General features: G+C 35.4%; 1 protein-coding gene and 1 long non-coding RNA gene across 8 annotated transcripts in view; one reads left to right on the top strand and one right to left on the bottom strand.

Moving 5' to 3' along the window:
• Positions 1-21,725, top strand: part of LOC122570674 — a 153,068-nt gene that overhangs the window by 42,917 nt on the left and 88,426 nt on the right. The window lies entirely within an intron of this gene.
• LOC122570603 (regulating synaptic membrane exocytosis protein 1) overlaps positions 1-21,725 on the bottom strand; it is a 149,867-nt gene that overhangs the window by 40,957 nt on the left and 87,185 nt on the right. For all 7 annotated transcript variants that reach the window (XR_006317862.1, XM_043733149.1, XM_043733129.1 and 4 more), the window contains 4 exons: positions 20,498-20,797; positions 17,065-17,272; positions 8,969-9,144; positions 6,015-6,083 (listed from right to left, as the gene is read on the bottom strand). Coding sequence is in view for 6 of the 7 variants with exons in the window: in XM_043733149.1 (XP_043589084.1) it covers positions 6,015-6,083; positions 8,969-9,144; positions 17,065-17,272; positions 20,498-20,797 (753 nt within the window). In the remaining variant the exon portion in view is untranslated. The remainder of the gene's footprint in view (positions 1-6,014; positions 6,084-8,968; positions 9,145-17,064; positions 17,273-20,497; positions 20,798-21,725) is intronic.

Here is a 21,725-nt window from a genome sequence, read left to right as displayed (position 1 = left end):
GTAACGAAGTAAGCACGTGATTAACACCGAATTAATTTAATGCGACGACTACCAGGACGATTAATGAACCACGTTAGATACGCGACATAACGTATATAGCAACAGGTTTTAGGAGATTTTAGCGCGATATAGCAATTGCTAGATTAACGAGTCCGTAAGTCATACGAACGAAAGAGCCAGGCTAATCAGAGTCGTTAATCGCCGAGTTCCTCGCGGAAATTTCACTTCGAATCATCTCTCCTCGTTCCATCGTCCACTCTGACGAATTCTTCGCTTTTTCTTCCGACGAAAGCTAAGGTGGAACACAGCGTTCATAATCCTGGGATGGATAAATCGAAAGAGGGGAAAAGGAGTGGTCGAAAATTGAACGAAGTAGAAGGTCGGACAATGAAAAGTTCGTTGCTCGTATGAAGAGAATCGAGCAGAGTTTTGATGGGCGTCGGCGCGGGAACGCCAATCAAGGGCCGTCATTCAGGCTTAATTAACAGGCTGGGAACAGCGGACCTGCGATAAGGTCTGCAGCCGCAGGCTTGCTCTGGTAATGACGTTGCAGCGCAATTATCTGATCGGTTGGCCGTTTCTCCGCGGAATTTTCGATAAATACTTCGCCAGCCGGAGTCCATCTTGTTAACGTTCGTCCACGGGACGAACGTTGGGCCCAACGGTCGTGAAAATTTGCCTCGCAGATTCGCGGCAAATCGAATTTCCCGTCGCCCTTTCTCCCAAGCGATCGGATTAATTCGCCGAACAGAGCCGGCTCGCTCGCGAAAGTGCACAGATAACACGCCAGAATAATACAGCGAAAAGACGCTTCCAATTACACATTCACGATCCTCTGGACGTTTATAAATCTTAATAAGGTTGATTTAAAACACGCGAAACGGAGAGGATTTAATGCACGAAGACTGAACTGGGTTAGGTATAAATGTTTGATGGATGAGGGTGAGAGATATTGATACAGGAAGAAGATGAATAGGTTCGTTTTTCAAACTTTTTTACTGTATCATTTCGTGAACTGAATTCATTAAAACTCTCGAGGATATTGTGAATGAGATTTCTCTGTATGATTAGAATGAATGTTACGTAATAGGTTTTATATCGATATTTCTTTTCGTTTCTTTCTTTTTACAAACAACTCTTTTACTTTTACAAACAACTTTTTTTTACAAACTCTCTCCTTTTTTGCTATGTAGATTCTTATTCCTTTAATAAATATGAACAGAATATAATAATATGCTGAAGAGAATATTTATGAACTTTTCTCGTTTAAAAGATACGAATACACGCAATCTGCATGATCAGTTCTTATTCCAATTTGCAGAACTTGACCTTCTTCCACTTTTATAAATTTTAATTAGCTAGAAGTTTTCTAACGATGTTATTTATAATTGGCTGCGAATTTTTACCTTTTTGTGATAAAATGGAATGTTTAAGCAGTTTTATGGTAATTTGACTGTTTATTTAACAGTTTTACCATCTCTTTCGTTTCCAAGGACATCTATGTGTGAGAGAAGCTGTTCAAATATAATATAATAGAGGTACTTTCACAATAGCGAGATCGTAAAATCAGTGGAACGTTAATGTAAACGTGTTTCGTATATTGGCACGAATATATCGACAGAAATGTAAGTGGATAAAAATTTGTAATCATGACCAAAAAAGTACGTGCAAATAGATATTTAACATCTGATCAGTGTACTGTATGCAATAGAAGGAAACGAATATTCACACATAGATCACAATTGTATTATATTAATCGATACATGAAGTGTCTCGATGCTAAGAGGTGCATTTCGGAAAAAAAAATTTCTCTACACTTAAGTCAAATATCCTTTATACCTAGTGAAATTGTTTTAAGATTAATTACAGTATTTATTTCAAAATTTGATATTGAAGTATTGTCAAGTATAGTTAAAGAATCTATTTTTAATTCTAGCTTTCTAAGGGCTATTTTTGTACAAAATATTGTTTATCCACATCTTTGTCCAATGTACGTTATCAATTACTCGTATATTTACTATAATTCGTATCCTTGTTTCATTTCAATTTATTAGTGCAAATTAATATATCATAAAAATAGAAACAAAGTACTATAACTTAAAATTCAATTCTAATATAGATACTTTATGTATAAAACATTAAATTGTCTACCTTCTGTGAATACGTTTCGAACACTTGATATAGCATGGAAGTTCAAACGATTGTACGAGTGCCACGTTTATGAAGTTATATAATGACTTTAAAACGACTTAAAAAATAGTTCAACTCCTTTATGACCCCGTTATTCCTTTGTGCTCTTTATAAATGTCCCCTAAAAAATGAGGCAAAAGCGACTCAATCTAAAGTTATTACAGGAATCTGCATATATAGTTCCTTCCATACAAAGCGTGTTTGAAACTGAAGTCTAAAGCAAGTCAATTTATCACCATTACAGCTTTCTTTCGTTTTCCAACTACGGCCACCACGCTATGTCCTATTTTATATGCCCTATAGCGTTTTTGTGAATTTAAAATATTCATGAGGTTTGTCACCTAATTCTAGTTATGGCCATCGTTTCGAATATCCAGCTATATGTATAAGAAGGAAAAATAAGATCGATTATTAAAATTGAAATTCTCCGGTAAACAGAATTAAACTAATACCGAAAGGTAATTTTCCTCGAGCTAGCACCATCGATGCTGGTAGAGAAATCTTGAGTTATTCCTGTTCGCCATTAAACAAATTTTTTCTTATTATTTCATAGAAAGATGATAAAGTTTTCATAATGAAAGTCTTCGAGAAAGTATTCTGATAAGTCGAGAAAATATTTGATATATTTCAAATGAATGTTTTACTACGATAAGTAGCTTGCGTAATTTCTGCATCGTTTTGCATTAAATTGATTTGAAATGCTTTTAAAAGAATGTAACGGCATCGTGTGTTTGATGCAATGAAACTTGGTTTCTCTGCCATTGTTTTTCTAAAGAACAGAGAATAAAATAACTGCTTGCGTTTAAATCCACGAGTTGAGAAGAGAAACTTCAATTCTATCGTTTGCGATTGAATTTCAGTCGTATGGAAATTAGAAAAGATTGTTGCATACGTACACGATGAGATGACAAACTACTATGCTACTAAACTCATGTCGAGTATAGTTTCAGTTGTAGAGAAAAATTGTTTATGTTAAGGAAGCAATTACTCAAGGAATGAAAGTACTCTTCTAAAGGACTATAAAAGTAGTAATATTGGTGACTATCAAATCTAAAGGGAATAATACATTTTTATATTCTACTTTCCGTGAGACGTAGCTGGAAATAGAGAAATTCTGCTCGTTATAACAGCTTCTCTTCAAGCTTGAAATTTCCATGATATTTACATTTATTGTAAATCGTAAATAAATATAATAGAACTGCTGAAAACAAGGACCAGAGTAAACAAAGGACAAGGGAGGGAATTACTCAATGCATGAATAAATCATTCTCGTACAATGCGAAATTTTATTAACTTGTTGTGTACTATTCGTGCAAGAGCTCGTTTGACAAACAATGACGAATAAGAGTCGCAGCAAACTCGTTTGAAAAGGATCGTGATTCCGTGCTAAACAGCGCAAGGCGCGAATAAAAAAAAATATTTGCATGAAAGGAAGTCGTCATTGAATAAATTCGCTGAAATGAACGAGGAATTCAAGAGAAGCGAGAAAATTGAATTTCAAAGCAACAACAGGCTGCCACGAAAGAAATTATGGCTGTTTGGTTCGAACGCTCCGAACATCGTTCAAAACCTATTTATTTACATAGACACTTAAAGAAAATTGGAACGAGAGAAAAAGAGCGGCTGGAGATGAGAGGAGTAGGAAGAAAGGAAGCTGTTTAAAATCGCGCTGTACCAAAATTCAACGGAATCGACTTTCTCTCAAATGTAATTTCACCTGTAACGATAATTTGATCCAACGTTGATGTAAGGTTAATTATAACGATAATGCAAAAAAGGATAAAGATTGGAAACCTAATCTGTGTTGCCAGCAACATCCTTTCAATTTTTAAATTACACTGGAAACACATGTAATGCGCGTATTTTTACTATTGGTCGACATTAACAGTTTTAATTACTTTGTCATTTTTTTTTTTATTTTTTACTTTGGTCATTACCTCAAAACCGTAATTATGTAACGTCGTACATTGTATATGATGGGATAGGTATGAAGCCTATAGGATATGTACTGTCTTGAGTGTTAAGGACTCTTGCATAATCATAAATATTTCACTGCGAAATTAATGAGAGAGTTAAGAACAGCTTATTTATACTAGATACAAATCTTTTAGGGTTACTAGTATCTACTATAATTTTATATTTTACTATCTATATAGAGATACAATACAAAATTTCTATCTACGAGTAGATGTACTATTAAAGTGGTGTACTTGATAACATTTTGTGTCTTGCACTCTAAAGGCTCGTACGAAATCGTCCTTAACCATACCATATAAATGTAAAATGTATAAAACAGAGAAGAATGGCTATACGCAAAGGGAAATGAGCCGCACATTTAAACATTATCTCTACGTGTATAGCGTGAAATGGACTTTTGTGTAGAACCGTGTACTAAGTATTTACGCGCAATATGTCAAAAATGTGCGTGTGTACGATAAGACGTGGAAATAAAAAATTTAATTAATTTTATACAGCAACGATAAAAGATAATGTACAATGAAACACTGGTACTGTCTGAAGTCGTCTTAAGACGAAACTTATCTCCATTCACTGCTACATCATTAAATCAAACAAAACTATTCAACTTCGAACTTTAAGCTTGGAACTTCAACAACGTCTAAAGGTCTCTGACAAATAGCTGATTTAATTAAACAGCACGCGTACATATTTCAAAGTAGCGCGCTAGTTATTTAATTATCCGAATTATTATTTATCTTGTTCGTGATACTTTTCTTCATTTTGAAAGATTCTGTAAAATGCCATTACTGCTTTCTATTCGATTGTAAAATTTTCAATACAAGATATATACTTTGCAGATTTACGACTTCCATAAATCCTTATCCAACAGATGGTTATCGTATTGGAAAAATTAAACAACGTCGTACATTTTGCACAAATTGTGCAAGATAAATACTTCGTACATTCGATTTAACAACGCTTCTTCTAGTTAATCGCTTTTCCCCCATCTTTGGCTGATAAATTTGCTCAAAATTTTAGTGAAAGGCAAGCAAAATCAATCAGTTGACGAATAACATTTTTACCAATATCGTGGATGAAACTCCAGAGGTATGAAACTGGAAATAATTGTTAGTATCTATAGTATCGCCGTTAACGCGAGTAAATTCGTTGCAATAGACTCATGCATGCATCATTGGTTTCATTCACAATTTCATTCACAATTGACACAATCGACCATTTTAATGCGTTCGTACGATATCTTTTTATCGAATTACTCGCGTATGGGTTTTATATTATTCACGAGGCTCGCCTATGATTAAATGTTAGATACGGAAATTAATTTTAACTTGTTCGTGTACTATTAAGGTCGTCGTTCGTTTTGTCGTACTTGATTTTCCCGAACTTGATGTCCCAACCAATTTACTACGCTGCTGTAAAAGAGTGAAAAGTGAGCAAACTTATCTGCCAACCCAACGAATAATTAAATATGACGCGTACACCGACTAGACCCATGTAACTGTTTTCATTGCTTTCGCTCTATACCAACCTTTATGACCGCGTTTTATCTCGTTTACCCAGCTGGTTAACTGCGTTCTGTATCCCTGAATATCTACACGCACATTAAACGTTCGATTGGATTCGAATAGTGGCTCGATATTCGAAAGTAAAGATAGGAAAATATCGTGTACGCTGAACATGCTTTTACGCCCCCGCTTCTAGGTATTACAACATCTATCTATCTCGTATATAACGAAACGAAAAATCGATTGGTATTGTACCTAAATGACGGATAATACGGAAAAGAGAAAAAAATTCAGAATATGTAAAAAAGAAAATCAATTCGTGTTAAATTATCGTGTACTCACTTCTGTGCCCTTTGTCTAAAGTTGGATCTCTTCTCAGTTTTATCCTTCTCTTTGCATTCACCCATGGCGCTGTAATGAACAATAAAATAAAGTGTGGACATTTATTTTTCGATTCCAATTCAAGAAAACGATTTATTCAGTTTACAGAAATAGAATAAATGGTAGAAGATCAGTCGTTTTTAAAAAAGAAAATCTGCTTTCTCGCAACGAGACAAGCGATCTTGGAAAGTATAAAGAAAAAGGTGTTTCTGTTAATACCGACGGTCAATTGATAACAAAAGAGGAATCTTTGACGCGTCGAAGAAGATTACGTTAGTTTTCCTTTTTATAATGCAGACACGTGACTTCCACTCGATGTAGCGTGAAAGCGATTTCGTTTATACTGTACCCCGAATTCTAGTACCGATCGATGCTCATTCTTGCAGAAAGTGCGGCTTGATGTCTCTTAGTATTTTTTACTAGTGCTGGATATTTTCGTGAAGAGCAACGAAACGAAACTGAACATCAATTGACAAAATGTTTCCTCCGCGTCGTCACGAAAAGATTGACAATTCAAGTTCAAGAAACAAATTGAACGAGAATCATCATTAAGAAAATTGAAAATCATTTCATTATCGAAGCAATTCCATTCTTTAAACAATTTTCTTGTGTGCCGTATCATTCGGTTTGTTCCGTGCTTATGTTGTGTACCTCCGTCAAGCGAACTTTATGGAATTTTTGTAAAGCTTATTATTTGTTGAACTATCTGGAAATATCCAGCAGGCTAGACACTTCTATTTTCGGCCGAAATTGAAATTTTCTAGAAACTATCGTAGAAAAGCTTCTCATATCCGTTTTATGACGACCTTCGCAGGAATCTGTAAACTGATAAAATTTCATATCCCGCTAGATCCGTTAGAAATTGCATCGAAAAATCGGGTTTATCTTTTGAGATAATCTTCACCTTGCTTTATGTTCAGCCCATCTTTCTTTATTTTTCTATTTGGACAACTTTATCCCGACGGATATACAGGTACTTTCATTCTTTTGAAAGATGTCCAAAGCAGGTGCTACATCCGAAGAGACTTTAAAGGAGAAGAAGATTGTCCATATCTTGTTTTATTTGATTCTAAACTTTCCTACAATATACTTAGCGTAGAGAATAACAGGTGCTATCTTTCAAATCTGCATATAGCAAGGTACACGGAATATGTTTGCATTCAGACAAAAATATTATCGTATGAATATTAGCATATGGATTTTGTGATATCGTTGTAAATACTTTGCAGTATCGCTATATCTTTTCTGGTATCTTTTCGCTAAAAATAACTTTTGCTTTTAATTTCGAGCCTTTTATAACTCGATGAGAAACCTCGTTTCTTATTTTAAACATATTTTGAATACGTAGAAAAATTAGGAATATCGTATATTTTAATATACGCGGCATAAGATGAAACTCGACGTTTAATTAATTTTTCAAGTTAGATATGTAGGAAAAATTTTTCAATTGAACAAAATCCTACGGCTTGAAATAACCAGCTCTGAAAACTGTTCCCCGATGGAAATTGCAAATTTCTGCGTTAAAGTAATTTATGAAATTTCCTTTCTCCTTCTAATAAGAGAAAAAGGTATTAAAAATAACCTATTTCATCTGGAGCACGATGGAAAAAGCGACGAATGATTACGTAAAACTGCTACTAGAAACGTTTTGTCGCAAACTTTTTTATCAGAATTTTCTTTGATCATTACCATTTACAGAGTTTTTTACGCTTCATTGCCTTAATATTTTTATGCGCAACTTTTTTTCACTTTTCCCCTGCGTATTCATTATACACATTACTATCAAACAATTTTTGTAAATGTCGCTTTCAACGTTCACAAAGCTGTTTCCTATTATAACGAATGAGCTTGCAAGGATATTCCGCTTTTTACTAGAAAATCACGGTTCCAAATTGTCCACCAAATTAAATTCCCCATTCCTAATTAAAGGAATTTAATTACCAGCAGGGGAGAAAGCCTCCTATTTAGGACACACCGTCGAATTTGTTTGGATCTGCCTATTCGCGTCTTATATGTTTAGCTTTGAAAAATCTGCCAATGTGAACTGTTCTTCGTTCTTCCTTTCGTCGCTAATTCATTTACTTTCTATATTCGTTGATTTTTTTTATCCAATGAGCACGATCTTCTAAGAACTATGCGTTTAAAATCCACGACCATTTTCTCTCTTTAAAATCTAACATAAATAAAAATTTGAATCTCGTTAGAGAAGTGCCGTCAAGAATTTAAGAATAATATCGTCTCTGTTGGACTTGAGAATATAAAATAACAACGTAGAATAAAGGAGACGAAAGAACAGAAAAAGATACAAAGTAAAATAACCCAAGGGAAAAAGAGGAAAAAAACAATAATTAAAATAATAAAATTGAAATTACATTCAGCAAGAAAAAGAAGAGAGGAATACCTTGCAAGAACGAGGTTCGTTGGATAATTAACGAGAAAAGTTACAAATCTCGAAAGCGTCCCGTACGAAATACACGCTATCACGTACCACATCGAGAGGAGGATATAAATAAAGAGAAATTTTCTCGCGTTATTCGTTTTCCTAATTGGATCAGCGCAAATGGCGCTTTCGTTCCATAAGCAACTGCAATGACCTAAATTCGACATTTAAACATTCGACTGCATCTCGGGTCCATTTAATCTCTGCATCACCCTTCTACTTAACGATCTCCGATAACGTCGGTATTAGTGGAACATTATATCTCTGATTTTAGTTGCGTCAAGCATCCTACGTAGCAAGACTTTTGCTCGAGGATCCGTGAGAGATCCTCGAAGCACCAAGATAACCGTCGAAGTTATTGTTAGCAGATAACGCGCCTCGGGCGCGAAGGAAGCAATGAAAATCTCGTGACGCGCTAATATCAAATAACATTGGAAGTATACTTTAATGAAAGATTCTGCTACGAGATACTTACTCATGTCATTGTCCGCGTGATGGATAACGATCTTGATACTTTCTCCATCCACCAGGCTTCCTTGTCGAGCAAGCTCACGATCTTCGGCTGCGACTCTATTCACAGCCGACGGAGGTACTTTGGCAGCTCCTGAGGAACCCGAAGATGCCAATCCCTTTATCGCGTTTATATCCGGTCTGAAATCAAAACGTCACCGGTTGATTTTATATCGGAATACGGAAACATCGATGAGAAGTAAAAACGATGGAAAGGAGAATGTAGGAGTAAAAAAGGAATATTGGAATATCGAAGCTTAACTGTAACGGATCACGTACACCTACACAAAAGTTTTAATAGTTTATATGAAGAGAAGACATATTTTGATTTATTTAATTCTTTGTTAAAATAAAACCAAACAAAACACTTTGGTTTATTCTATTAATTGAAAATGATACTTGATACTTGAAAAATATATTCGACGTGAGTTTTGAATTTACAAGAACTCGAATGTACATAATATGCAAAAATATATAAAACATCCAAAGTAAGGTACTTGCTGTAACATTTCAAGGATGAGGCGATTCTCTATTTACGTTCCATTTCTTTAATCCTATTTATAAAAACTGGAATTTCCATAAAAATTTGCCATCTATCGATAATTCATTTTTATGTGAAGCGAAAACCGTACTACATACGAACGATATATTTTTTCGTATAACCTTCGCGTCAAATCCTAACAGTTTAAAAATCATACGATGAAAACGTTGGATGAAATATTTCGCAACGATAATTTCATCATGAAAAATATAAAGAATAACTTACTACACGCGGATACATGTTTACGATATTGCAACTGTACGATGCAAAAGTAGATCTCATTATTCGTTCGTTAAATCATAATGTTTTGCGGGATTTCAGTTCTGCTAAAATTCCAGAATTCCGTCACATTATTAGTGGAATCAGAACACAATGCAGAAACTTGCTAAATTCAGTTTCCAGGTTGTCTATTTCGTTTCGCTTCGATATCGATAATTAATCGTGCGTAGCATGAATCGATTAATTTGTGCAAATTGAAATGATTTGAAATTACGAGAACAATCGTGATTTGAGACAGTGCACCGTTTTCGCTGACTCATTGAACTGAATTTAATTGCGTTCATCTGTTAGTTCGTGTTTCGTTCGTGTTTTCCGCGAAGAAAAATTGATTCCAAAATGGAAAGACAAAGATCTCAACCAGCCCTCATTTAGAGAAAGAATAAATTTCTCTGTTCCTCTTTCTCGTTAACGATATCGTTAATGCTTTCGAACTCTGTAACAGAATTAATTACGAAATAATAGAAGTAAATTCTATAACGTTGAAATAGGAAGCGCAAGTTCATAAATACTACCAACCTATTAACTAATTCAGGTTTCCACAAAATAACGATCAAACGTTCTGACCAGCTGAATCGGATGAAACCGGAGCCAACGCCGTTTCAATTAGTCGAAATACAACAACAAATTCTATTCCCTGATATTTCGTGTACCAAAACTCAGCCGTAATTACAATCGAATTCCCTTACAATGCTGCTTCACTTAGAAACATTTGAATTAGCAGAGAAAAACATACCGATTCGGGGTTGAGGGCGGACGGCACTTATATTCGTCATCTCCGTCTTTCTTTCTCCATTTCCACGCGAAATCCTAATTAATCTGCTTCTCGAGCGAAGCAACTAAAACGACCAGAATACTTTAGAACGCTTTCGCCACGGTCGGGAAGATCGAGTGGCTTAAGTAGGTTCATGCTCGAAAACCGCTGAATTAAGTGAAACACGGCATTCCGCGTGGTTTCTGCTCGACTTGCTCGTGATTTGAACAATCGGTACGACCGATTTGAATACATCCACGGGGAAAAAAGCCTGGGATGGTGATTAAGCGTCGTTGAAAAAAGGAAAGGAAAAGAGAGAAAGAAAAGAAAAAAGAAAAGTAAAAGTTGCGAGTTGCTGGATATACCGTTGTGAATTATCGTGGATCTTCCGGCATAATCACGCGAACTTTTCCAATAACCGAGAGTTCAGTGGAAAAAGCGCAGTGAAATATTTTTCACAGCAGCTTTAATCGTTTCTGAAAACTTTGCCAGTCGGAACGGTCTGATATCTGGCCGTTGAAGCTCAAACTGTTTCTTTTTAAAGAACCATCGGTCAGTGATTTTAATCCCTGGTTCGGTTGCGATTGGCTGACCTTTACTTAACTCTTTGCCAGACCACCTTAATGGCTCTGCGCAACATTGCATTGCGACCTTGATATTGGATTCGAGGTATCACAGTGTGCTACAAGCAGTTCTGTAAGAGCTTGGAGAGTTTCAAAAATATGGAAACTGACCTTTTAAGGAAAATTTGTTACACGTGTGAATTTTCTAATTACGATCAACTGATATCGTCAATATCGTCACGAATTTACAAAAATTGTTGATTTTATCGTAGTTGTAAAATGTAAATTAATGATTATTTGAATCGTCCCAATGTTCTTGTATATTATTAGCTTTTTACAAAATTCTAGAGGAATTTTAATGAAGTTATTATTATTGTCTATTAGTTTTTATTATTCTCTTTATTGTCTTCGTTTATTGCTTTATTGGATTATGAGAAAATATGTATTATTACTCGATTAATTGTGCAACAAATGTACCATTTATCGATTAATTTTAAGAATTAGACATTTCAATTGGTGACTTCTTTTGCTTTCATCGTGTCTATCTTTCGTTGTTGCGGACAAAGCTGCGATGATAGTGCGAGAAATATTTTGATAACTGGTGAATTCATCGAGTCCCGTGTAATTCGTGTGTTGTTTCCATTCGATCCATCGTTCGGATACACTTGTGAATCGTAAAATAGAACATTGTCGTTTATTTGAAGAAATAAAAACTATGTTCTGACCCGCGGATAAAAATCGAGACAAAATCGGTGATTGAAGCATTACACGCAGAATACATACAGAACCGTGTCGGAACGATTAGAAACACAAAAACGGAGGTAAAATACCGTCGATGTTTCATCCTTTTGTTCTTTCTCTATCTCTCTGTTCTTTCACCTTCGTCGACGAAGCTTTTTGTTACTTGCGCAAATATTAAATGCGTTTTTACAAAAAGATTGTTAATTGCAGCGATATATCAACTTCGATCCAAACGATATCTCTTGATATTCCACGTTGTATTTACAATTACACGTATATGAATCAGTATCAAATACCATGAAAGTTGATCATTTTCAGTGTAATTACGTCCAGCAAATGAATAGGTGATTCTGATTTTGAAATCGTCGAAAACAAAACGTGTGTTTCCCTCTGAATGTCACAGTGTAAACACGGAACACCGTCTAATCTACTTTCAAGATCGTGTTAACTTCCCGAAAACAAAGGAACACCTTCGTCTTCGAGGAGAATGCAATTGCCGGCGTAATTCGTAAGTACGCAAACCTAATGAAAATCGAGAAACAGTCTCGTCCCGGATATTAATAACGAGCCAGTTGGCGGGGACACGGCTGAGAATTCGCGGAAATTCGGATGGATGCGCGAAACTACGATTACCCGTGTACAGGAGAAACGAGGCTGCAGCCGAAGCAGGACGTGTTCGCGGGAGATTGCATAAGTGTGGCATTAATTATTTCTGTAGTGGCGGGAACGTGGTGTTTGCGATCTACTCGACTTTTTGCTGCTTCCGCGCCCAGCCATGCACTTACGAGGGTAGAAAAGGGCGGAAATACCGGCAATTTCCCACTCACCGACGGGATCTCCGGGAATTACACCGCTTTTTAACGCTTTAATCGTCCAACGTCTTGCCTTGCTTCTTATTTTCCTCTCGGAAAAACAATTACGAGGTACGGGGGTTTGTACAGCGTCTTCGGGCGCAACGTGTACTCTACTGCTGATTCTAAAATGGAATATAAATTGCGGACGAAGAGGAAATTTGTACGGTAAAACCTCGATTATCCGAATCTCTGTTATCCGAATTCTCTATTATCCGAATCCTCTGTTATCCGTACGTTTAATTATCCGAGCACGTTTCGCATGTAGAAAGTTCAATCCTCTACAACAATTTTTGTTAACTACCAAGGAAAGAGAGATACAATTTCACAAGCAATTAAAAGTATCGCTGTTAGATGGTGGCATCTGCTTGGGTGGCCGTTAAACGTGTGATACTAAAAAGAGCATGGAAAAAACCAGCGAACTACATCGAAGAGACACCACGCAGGAGGAAGTGAAAGATATTATTACAAGTGTAGGGAAACTCTTTCTGCGTTGTTGCAGAAACGCTCTTTCTACGATATCAGAATAACGCCGATATGATTGAATGACTTCAACGTGCTGAATTGTTCTTCAATTGATCGTGACGTTGACTAATGTCATGTGTGCTTCGAATAACGGAGTGGAACATGAATATAATGCGGTAATGATGACATCCTTCAACATTTCGAGGTATTTCGAGGCTTTGGAAATAGAGTCAAGATGGTAAGAGGCACGAAAAGAGTGTAATCTTGTCGAATTAAATCTTCTCAAAAAGTTGCGTGATTCAGCAGCTAAAGAGATCCGGAATTCATAAGTCTTTGGCATATTTTATTTCATTATATATGCTTTTTTTAAATACGAACATGAAGATGAACGTCAGGGGAGCAACTGTTATTCGAAAATTCTCTTATCCTGAAATTAATTCGGATAAGCGAAGTTTCATTGTAATACCAAGGCTTTTCAAAAGCAGTTACACGTATCCTTTGGTGTAATATAAATTGTTAATAAAGATAAACGAATTTAAGTTTAATCCTCGAATTGCAAGTCATTACAATATAAGAAATTTCCTCCATTTTCTGTCTTCGCTCTTTAAGAACGTAATTTGCTATTCTTTACTCGTTTCGGGGAAGAACAAGATTACGAACTTTAGATTTGTTCCCGGAATCTTCTCTGTTTTCGAATGAAACAGGAAAAAACGAAATACCTTCCTATAAAGACATTTCAGTCTCGTACCATTCAAAGTATCTTTCTGGAACACGTCCTTTCGGATTGGCTTTTCCTCGGAATCTCCTAGCGTCCTGATATGTAGTACGAAGAAATTTATACGTTAAAATCTCTAAGTCTGCAAGTATCAACTCTAAATATTTTGTAAAGATACACAAGACATCTGTATTACGAAGATATGAAAACATATAAATACGAATATCTAAAGGAGCCAATAAAGAAACAGGAATAGTTCGGGAATATCATAAAGACATACGTCTAACATAACTTTGAAATGTGCATGGAATGCGAACGGTCGATAAGCCGTACAAAAATGAAACGTATTTTTCCATGTTGTTCGATAGAAGATACGAGAATTTTACGAACCACGATGAAATTCAACCGTACGTTATAAACGTCCAACATATAATAACATGGATAACGATAAATGCACAATGTTCATCGAGAATTAATAAATTCAAACTATTCAAAGTACATTCATAAAATGTTATTCGATTCAAAGTAAAATTCAGTTCCCTCTGAGCTGCTATTCCTTGAAAGTAGGTCTCTTATCTTCTTTCTTCAAAGAGAAAATATTTCGTTTGTAGGGAGGAAGTCTCCGAGGACTTAGAAAAGGAGCTGAACCTGAACACTGAACACATGGACTGCACGACGCGAAAGTTTCTGTTTCGTCATACACAAACAGAAAGAAGGGCAGAAGTAACTACATTACGGGCATTTTGTAATACAGTATCTGTTGTTACGTGTATTTGAACAGAGTACCAGAAATTTCGGGAAACAGATTAATAAAAATCACATGGAATTAGGAACGATTTGTTATTTGCCGTGTTTATCCCGAAACACAAAGAAATTTTCATTGCGTGTATTCTCATAAGACAAATGAGTCGAGAATAATCTTTCACAAATAATTAAAATCGAAAGAAATATCAATTGAAATTCAGTTTTCACATATTCTAAGCTTACGTACGTATGTAGATCTTCTCAAAAGGTTATATATAATGCTCATTTTTAAAATATTTCAATTATATTACCGATAAAATTAAATTGCGATAAATGGCACGTTGATGATGAGAGAGATTGCGAAGGATTTTTGCGAAGAAAACGATAGCAGTTTGGAAACATTTGGAGAAAAGAAGGACAAAGAGGAAAGAAAAAGAACGTCTACTTTTAGGGATTTTTCGATATATACATTTTTTAGATCAAATATATAAATATATAGATCTTTCTGCGTGACTAGTTAAGACTATAGAGTGTAAACAATTGTTTCTAAATTCATTTAATTTTGTTCCTTTTCCAGTGAATTGTTTAAAACCGATTTTGCCACCTTCCTTATTTTTCTCCTTACTCCTCAAACACGAAGCTTTTCTATCACTAGTTGTTTCAATGTGCCGAACTATTAAAAGAATAAAAGAGAAGTAATCGCGACATAGTAAATTGCACATTTAATGACGGTAATCCACGAAGGGATTGATAACGAAATCCGATAAAACCAAAAGCATTGATGTACATAGATAGTGATAATTAATTAGTCGGTGAAGTATATAAAGCGGATCTGAAATGTCGGCCAGGCAAGTCGTGTGTACGGTAACCCAGAGTTTGGATATTTAGAGCGTCTTTCCTTTCCAAACGCAAGATGAAAGGTAAGCGAGTTATTTTAATGGATACCTACGAATACGTTATTCGGGGAAAGGCCAATGAGAATTAGAAACTGGAATTTGAGTTGTTTACGCAAAATTAAATCTGAAATATACAGAATCTTGATCATTGCTTTCTTTTCAACTAAAACGAGTACGTAGCACAATTGAAACGTGAAATCTCTGTTATCTGAACTAATAGGAAGACAAAATTCCTCTATCATTCTGCTCGATTATTCCAATTTTTATGAAATTCAAAATCTTAGCCGAAATATTGCTTCAAAAGTGGATTGGACCTCGTAGAGAAATGATTCTGACAGACCTGTTCTCATCCTTTTTAGCTCTGGTTTTCGTTGTTCTTGTGGCTTTCCTGATTTACGTAAACTGTAAGAGTCAACAGAGTCTAGACGATTATGCACAAGATTGTGAATTTATAACCGAGAACCAGCCGATGATTGCTCATAGATGCAATTGCAGCAGTTTTATCATTTGTTCGGTGAATCCGCCAGTTCTCATGTCGTGTCCAATCGGCCTGCACTTCAATCAAGAGATACAAGTTTGCGATTACAAATTGAACGTGAATTGCGTTCCCGAAACAGGATGTCCACCTTCGTAACTATCAACCTGTTAATTTTACGAATTCTATTTATTCTATTTGCCTCTGTATAGAAATATCTTCCGTAATCATTGAGCTGTTCATTTGGAGTTTCGAAAACTGTAATTATAAATGCTGATCCAGTTTTTTTCAAACTGTGTATTACATGTGTAAAATACGAAGTATACGTATAAATACGTAAAAGCAGACAATCTTATTTTATATTTGCCTTTCATTCATTGGCCAATATCGAGACGATGCGATGATCGAAAAACGATAACGTGAAATATTTAAAAAAGACACTTGTGAGGAGATTAAACTTTATTTACAGTAGCTGGCATTAACATTCAAACATCGTTCCGTCCAAGATATTTCTATTACATATGTATTTTTTACGATAGCATTCGTCGCTTCATTATCTTCTGATTCACTGGAACGAATATTCATACTTGGTATATATTATATTTCGTTTATATAGTGCACGTGATTTTTCAACTAACGAACGTGAAATTCAATATGCTGAAGTTTTTGTATAAAAAGCAATATATTCTTTAACGAAATATTATAATGTTGCGTATAACGAATATCTATGTTGTACTGGATTTATTATCAAGTATGATCAATATATTGTCAAGCGCATAGTTTCTAAAATATAACAACATTTCAAAGTATCTGAATAGTTTTATACAGGATAGAGGATATTTTACAAACTTTATAATGCTTGAAATTAATCTATCGATAATCCTCGGCATAAATTAGAAATTCGAAACTCGTTTCCAACAGTTAGAATAGTTGAAGGATAGCCCGCCATTATCCCCAAATTTATTCCCTATAAAATTATTCCAGGGAAGCCACTTAATTCGTGCAGGGAAGCATTATTAAATAGATAATATAATACTCACAGTTGAGAGCCCCTTCGTCTGGTGCGACGTTCTTCGTCAGGGCCTAAAACAGACGGAGGCACCACCTTTGGCGAAACCACTGCCACAGGAGATGCTTCCAAGTTCATCATACTCTCATCTTCAGCTCCGACTTCATAGGGCATCACCGGCTTCACTGCTCGAAACGATGATCTACGAGCGGTCGGTCTTTCCTCCGGTTTCCTGCCACCTGGGAGAAAGAAATTTTCATTCGTACGACCGCCTTTATATGTTCATTTAATAACAGCAGTATTATTCTACGGATATATTAAAGTTATTAGAGTTAAGTTACAACGGCAGCGAATAAAAATTCAAATAAAATTTAATATTATAATATTTCCGAGATAGAATTAAATTCCCTAAATGCCTTAAATACCCTAAGATTAAGTAACCTAATTCAAATGTAATCCAAACTGTCGTGGTCTCTTATGGCCCAAAGGTATTACTCAAGGGTTAATCCCTCGTGTTTAGTATGTCAGAAACAACTTTCGAGTTATTAATAATTTAAAACACTTTTTGCTACGCATCGCTCATCGTTCAAACCGGTTTGGTATTTTATTGCGAGAAAAGCTCCTGTTTTTAATAATAAAGAAACATTTTAAGTTACTTTTACCTATAGTTAATTATGAACAATTTATTCGTTCGGTTTGTTTAATTATTTCAGAAAATTCTTGAACTATGTCCCATGGATATAGCCGTGTAATCATACTGTTGGATGTACTATGATGGATCAAGCATCTTCATTACGTAAAAAGAAAGGAATAAGTTCAAGGATGAGAAAATTATAGAGGTATTTTTAGCAACTTTGTATCCTGACACGCATACTGTCGTTCAAGGATCGAATGAATAATTTTCGCAATTACGATCGAATCTCCTTAACCTGCTTCCGTAAAGGGTTTAAACCGAATTAAAGCCTCAAATACCGCGTAACAAGCGCGTAAATTAATTAGAACGATGTTCACCTCGTTACAAAGTATTTCGACCATTAGAGATTAAAGTTTGAGTTAGAGATCCGACCAAAATTAAACAAAGTTAGGCCCGGGCCAGCTTGTGGACATAGATGTGACTAACTAGGAGCCACGCTTCCTGAAGGCAGCTAAACTCGATTACATGTCCACGGGACTTTCGTCCGGTCTCGTAAGGATCGCAAAAGGCACCGTTGAGATAATCGAATGGTCTGTCCTTTTGTAACTATCCTACGGCGATCCCTGCGGTCGGTCACAGGATGACATACTCTTATGTCTAACCACCATGACAAATATCACGTCTGGGAACAATTTAAACACATTAACTTGGTCGGACCACGTTCGTATATTTTATATATGTATAAATGGAAGTAAGGTAAGGCAAAAAGAAACGATAAATTCGAGACAATGAATAAGGAATTGGAGATTCGGTAACAAAGATATCCATTATTATCCGGTATCTTATAATGCAAATGTTTCGATTGTGTATCAATGTTTCGCTATGTAAATTCGCTTCCACTTTGGTATACTCTTATTTCGTTCCTTCTTATCGTTAATCTGAATTTCAGTATGGAATAATATTATATTGTATATATTTTTTAATTTCTGCTATTAGTATTTAATTTAAGACGTTAATCATGTAATGAATTCTCCACTCAGAGACGCTCTACTTTCTCGTGCGTCATTTTATTTCTATTTAAAGCAAATTACATTATATTTGCACGGACTAAAATCATCTAATTAAAATTGATTTATCCTTGTTAATTTCTTAATTTCAATTACTATCCGCTTTCCCCAGAAGCGGCCTGGTGACCGTACGGATTTCTTCCACGTTAAAAAAAAAGTTTCAATTACTATAAAAGTTTTGAAAAAACGACTTAATGTTGACAGGTTAATTGAAAGCCTAAAATATTCCAAAATTAATGTTTCAAAAATAAATCCTTTAATATACTGAATGATTTTCATGATTGATTACGCTGTACATGACTATTCACCGCCATTTTCAATATATCTGCTCAGTACGTTAACATCAAACGGTATTAGTATTTAAATACACGAGATACGAACGTCAAAGAGACAATTATCGAATTTTCATACTTCGTTTCACTAAATTTAATTTCATCGCGATCGTTGTTCCATTAAAATGACAAAGATGCAGTGCACGCAACGCGGTTAATAATCGGCATTCACTGAGTGCGTTATATCATAATGGAAAACTGCAATTTATCAACTACTTACATATGACGCCCTTTAATTAAAACAAGAATTAATTAATGCAGCCGCTGTGTCATCAATTTTCCATGATCCCCAGATTCATAATATCAAATACGTGGTGAAAAATTACGTTAATATACTTAATTACTAAATCGGCATGAGTCCACTTTCTGCTTTCGAATATTCTGCAGTAGACGAGATCGAAATTTTATTATTGCACGTTGCAGCCGTGACAACATTTGTATCTTAAATTGTATAAAGGTCGTAAATTTTAGAAATTAGAGGTGTCAGAAATTGATGTTTTCTAAATAATTTCATTGCAATAATATTGCATAATATTGCGTAATATTGCGTAATACAGCCCCTCCTTGACTAATGAAAGTTTAATCGTAAAAAATATCGTAAATTGTCAGAGCTTACGCATAGCCGAATATCTAGATTTTAAAAAATGGAGAAAATCAATCACGCAGAAGAATCTAATAGCACAAAGTGGATTGCTTCAAAAGAAATTTAAGAAATTCTACAGAGCGCGATCAATGATTTTCGTAGATTCTGAGAAAATGTATAATAACAATGAGATATTTACATACGTTAAATACGCTATACTTAAATACGTTGTAATGGTTTTGTAGAACATTGCGTGAAGCGTGATGTAAAACCTTCAAGAATAATATCGCGGAGAACATTTTTATACGCTTTTCCCATATGCGATGCGGCTTGAAAATTGCATAGCCACACGTCTATAGTTTTCAACACGATCGTTATTACTTGTCAGGTACATGTAACATATCGATTCCCGTGGGGGGAGTGACGTCACACATGCGTGACGGTAGTAATTTTTCATTTTATAACCACATAAATAAAAGAAGTTTATTAATTACAGACCAATGGCATGTACGTGCAGTGAAACCTTCATTATCTTAACGCCTACTATTCTAAACGTTCCACGGTCCTCTGTTAATATTTAATATGAAACTGGTAGCAGATGCGCTAATACTTTGTGTGCGACAGTACCAAAAAAGAGAGTGATAGTATTAGCTGTCCAAAATGAAACAAAAGATGCTTTATTCAGCTTTAGAAACTTAAAAAAAAAAAAGATAAAAACGGAAAAATGACACAAAATGAAAAAGTGTATGCGAGGTCAGATTTGTACGCGTCCCGCTCATTACCAACGATATACGAAAGATGTACAATGACGTGTGCCGACGATAATGTGTCGATACAACGCGATTTACCTTGCGCTGAGATCGACGCTCTTTGTTGTGCCGCTGCGATGGCCATGGCGTTAAGTCCACCGGCTCCTGGCGTGGCATACACGTCGTAGGCTGATGCCCGTCTCGGTAGTTGCACAGGAAGCCCTAAACCAGGTTCCGGATGAGCGTGCTGTCCTCCACCCCCAGACATAGCCGCCACGTTCTTCATTTCGTCGTCGTACGATCTCTGCCTGGTCATTCTACGAGTTGTACTACTTGGACGACGTACATGCCTTCGACGTTCTTCCTCCTCGTCCGGATTCAATATATCCGGTGGCTCTCCTAATGGAACACGAACGATCGTTATGGTTTTGTGGAAGTCACGTTTTACAGCAAAATGTTCAGATAAGATATAAGATATAATCGTTTTAGGAAATTTAATAGGCCAGATGTTTTGGATATATTGAGATCACGATTGCAAATAACAATTTCTAAATCTTGCGAATCGAAACATTAAAAATAGTATCGTACAGAGACACGTGGAATATTAACACGAGTTATGTCTGAGTTATCATCTCACAAATTATTTCCAGAACGAGCATCGAATTGATACTCTTCTACCATTTGACGCAGTATAAAATTAATGAAACTTTTTCTCATAAACGTTAATATTATCGTATTAACAACGTACGAAATACATTATCATATTTCGTAGCAAACAGTTTAATAATCGAGCCCAGAACAATAATTACTACGCTTTTATTTACTAATGAAGAGTTTCTAATAAAGTGTATATATAACGCGTGTATTTATTATTTCAAATACGAATATGAATCGTATATTTCATAATATATCTGCTATTATCATCAGTAACATTGAATGAAACACATCGTTGTTACATTCCACGAGATATTCAATATCCTACGTAAATTTATTCGTTTAAGAAAAGGAAAAAAGGGGGAACAACGCGACTAAGAATTAATTCAATTTGTCTATAAAAAGCTTCAATATCCCTTTATATTTCTACGAGTTCCATATAAACCCATGTTTCGCTATTCTATAATAGAAAGATAAAGATTCCTTGAAAGAAGACTTCAGAAAATAACATTTCCTAAAATTGGATCACCTGCAGCTGGAAATAGCTATTCCGCGTTTATTTCGAAAAGAAGAGAAACGACTGGCAGAGGAGAACATGGTTACAAAGAGTAAAAAGGAAGAAGAGAAAGGAACAGAGAAAAGAAGAAAAGAAAGGAATTTAAATCGTGAACAA

Source organism: Bombus pyrosoma, linkage group LG1, assembly GCF_014825855.1.
Source record: "Bombus pyrosoma isolate SC7728 linkage group LG1, ASM1482585v1, whole genome shotgun sequence".
Classification (NCBI taxonomy): Eukaryota; Metazoa; Arthropoda; class Insecta; order Hymenoptera; family Apidae; genus Bombus; species Bombus pyrosoma.
This window is presented reverse-complemented; position numbering and strand designations above follow the sequence as displayed.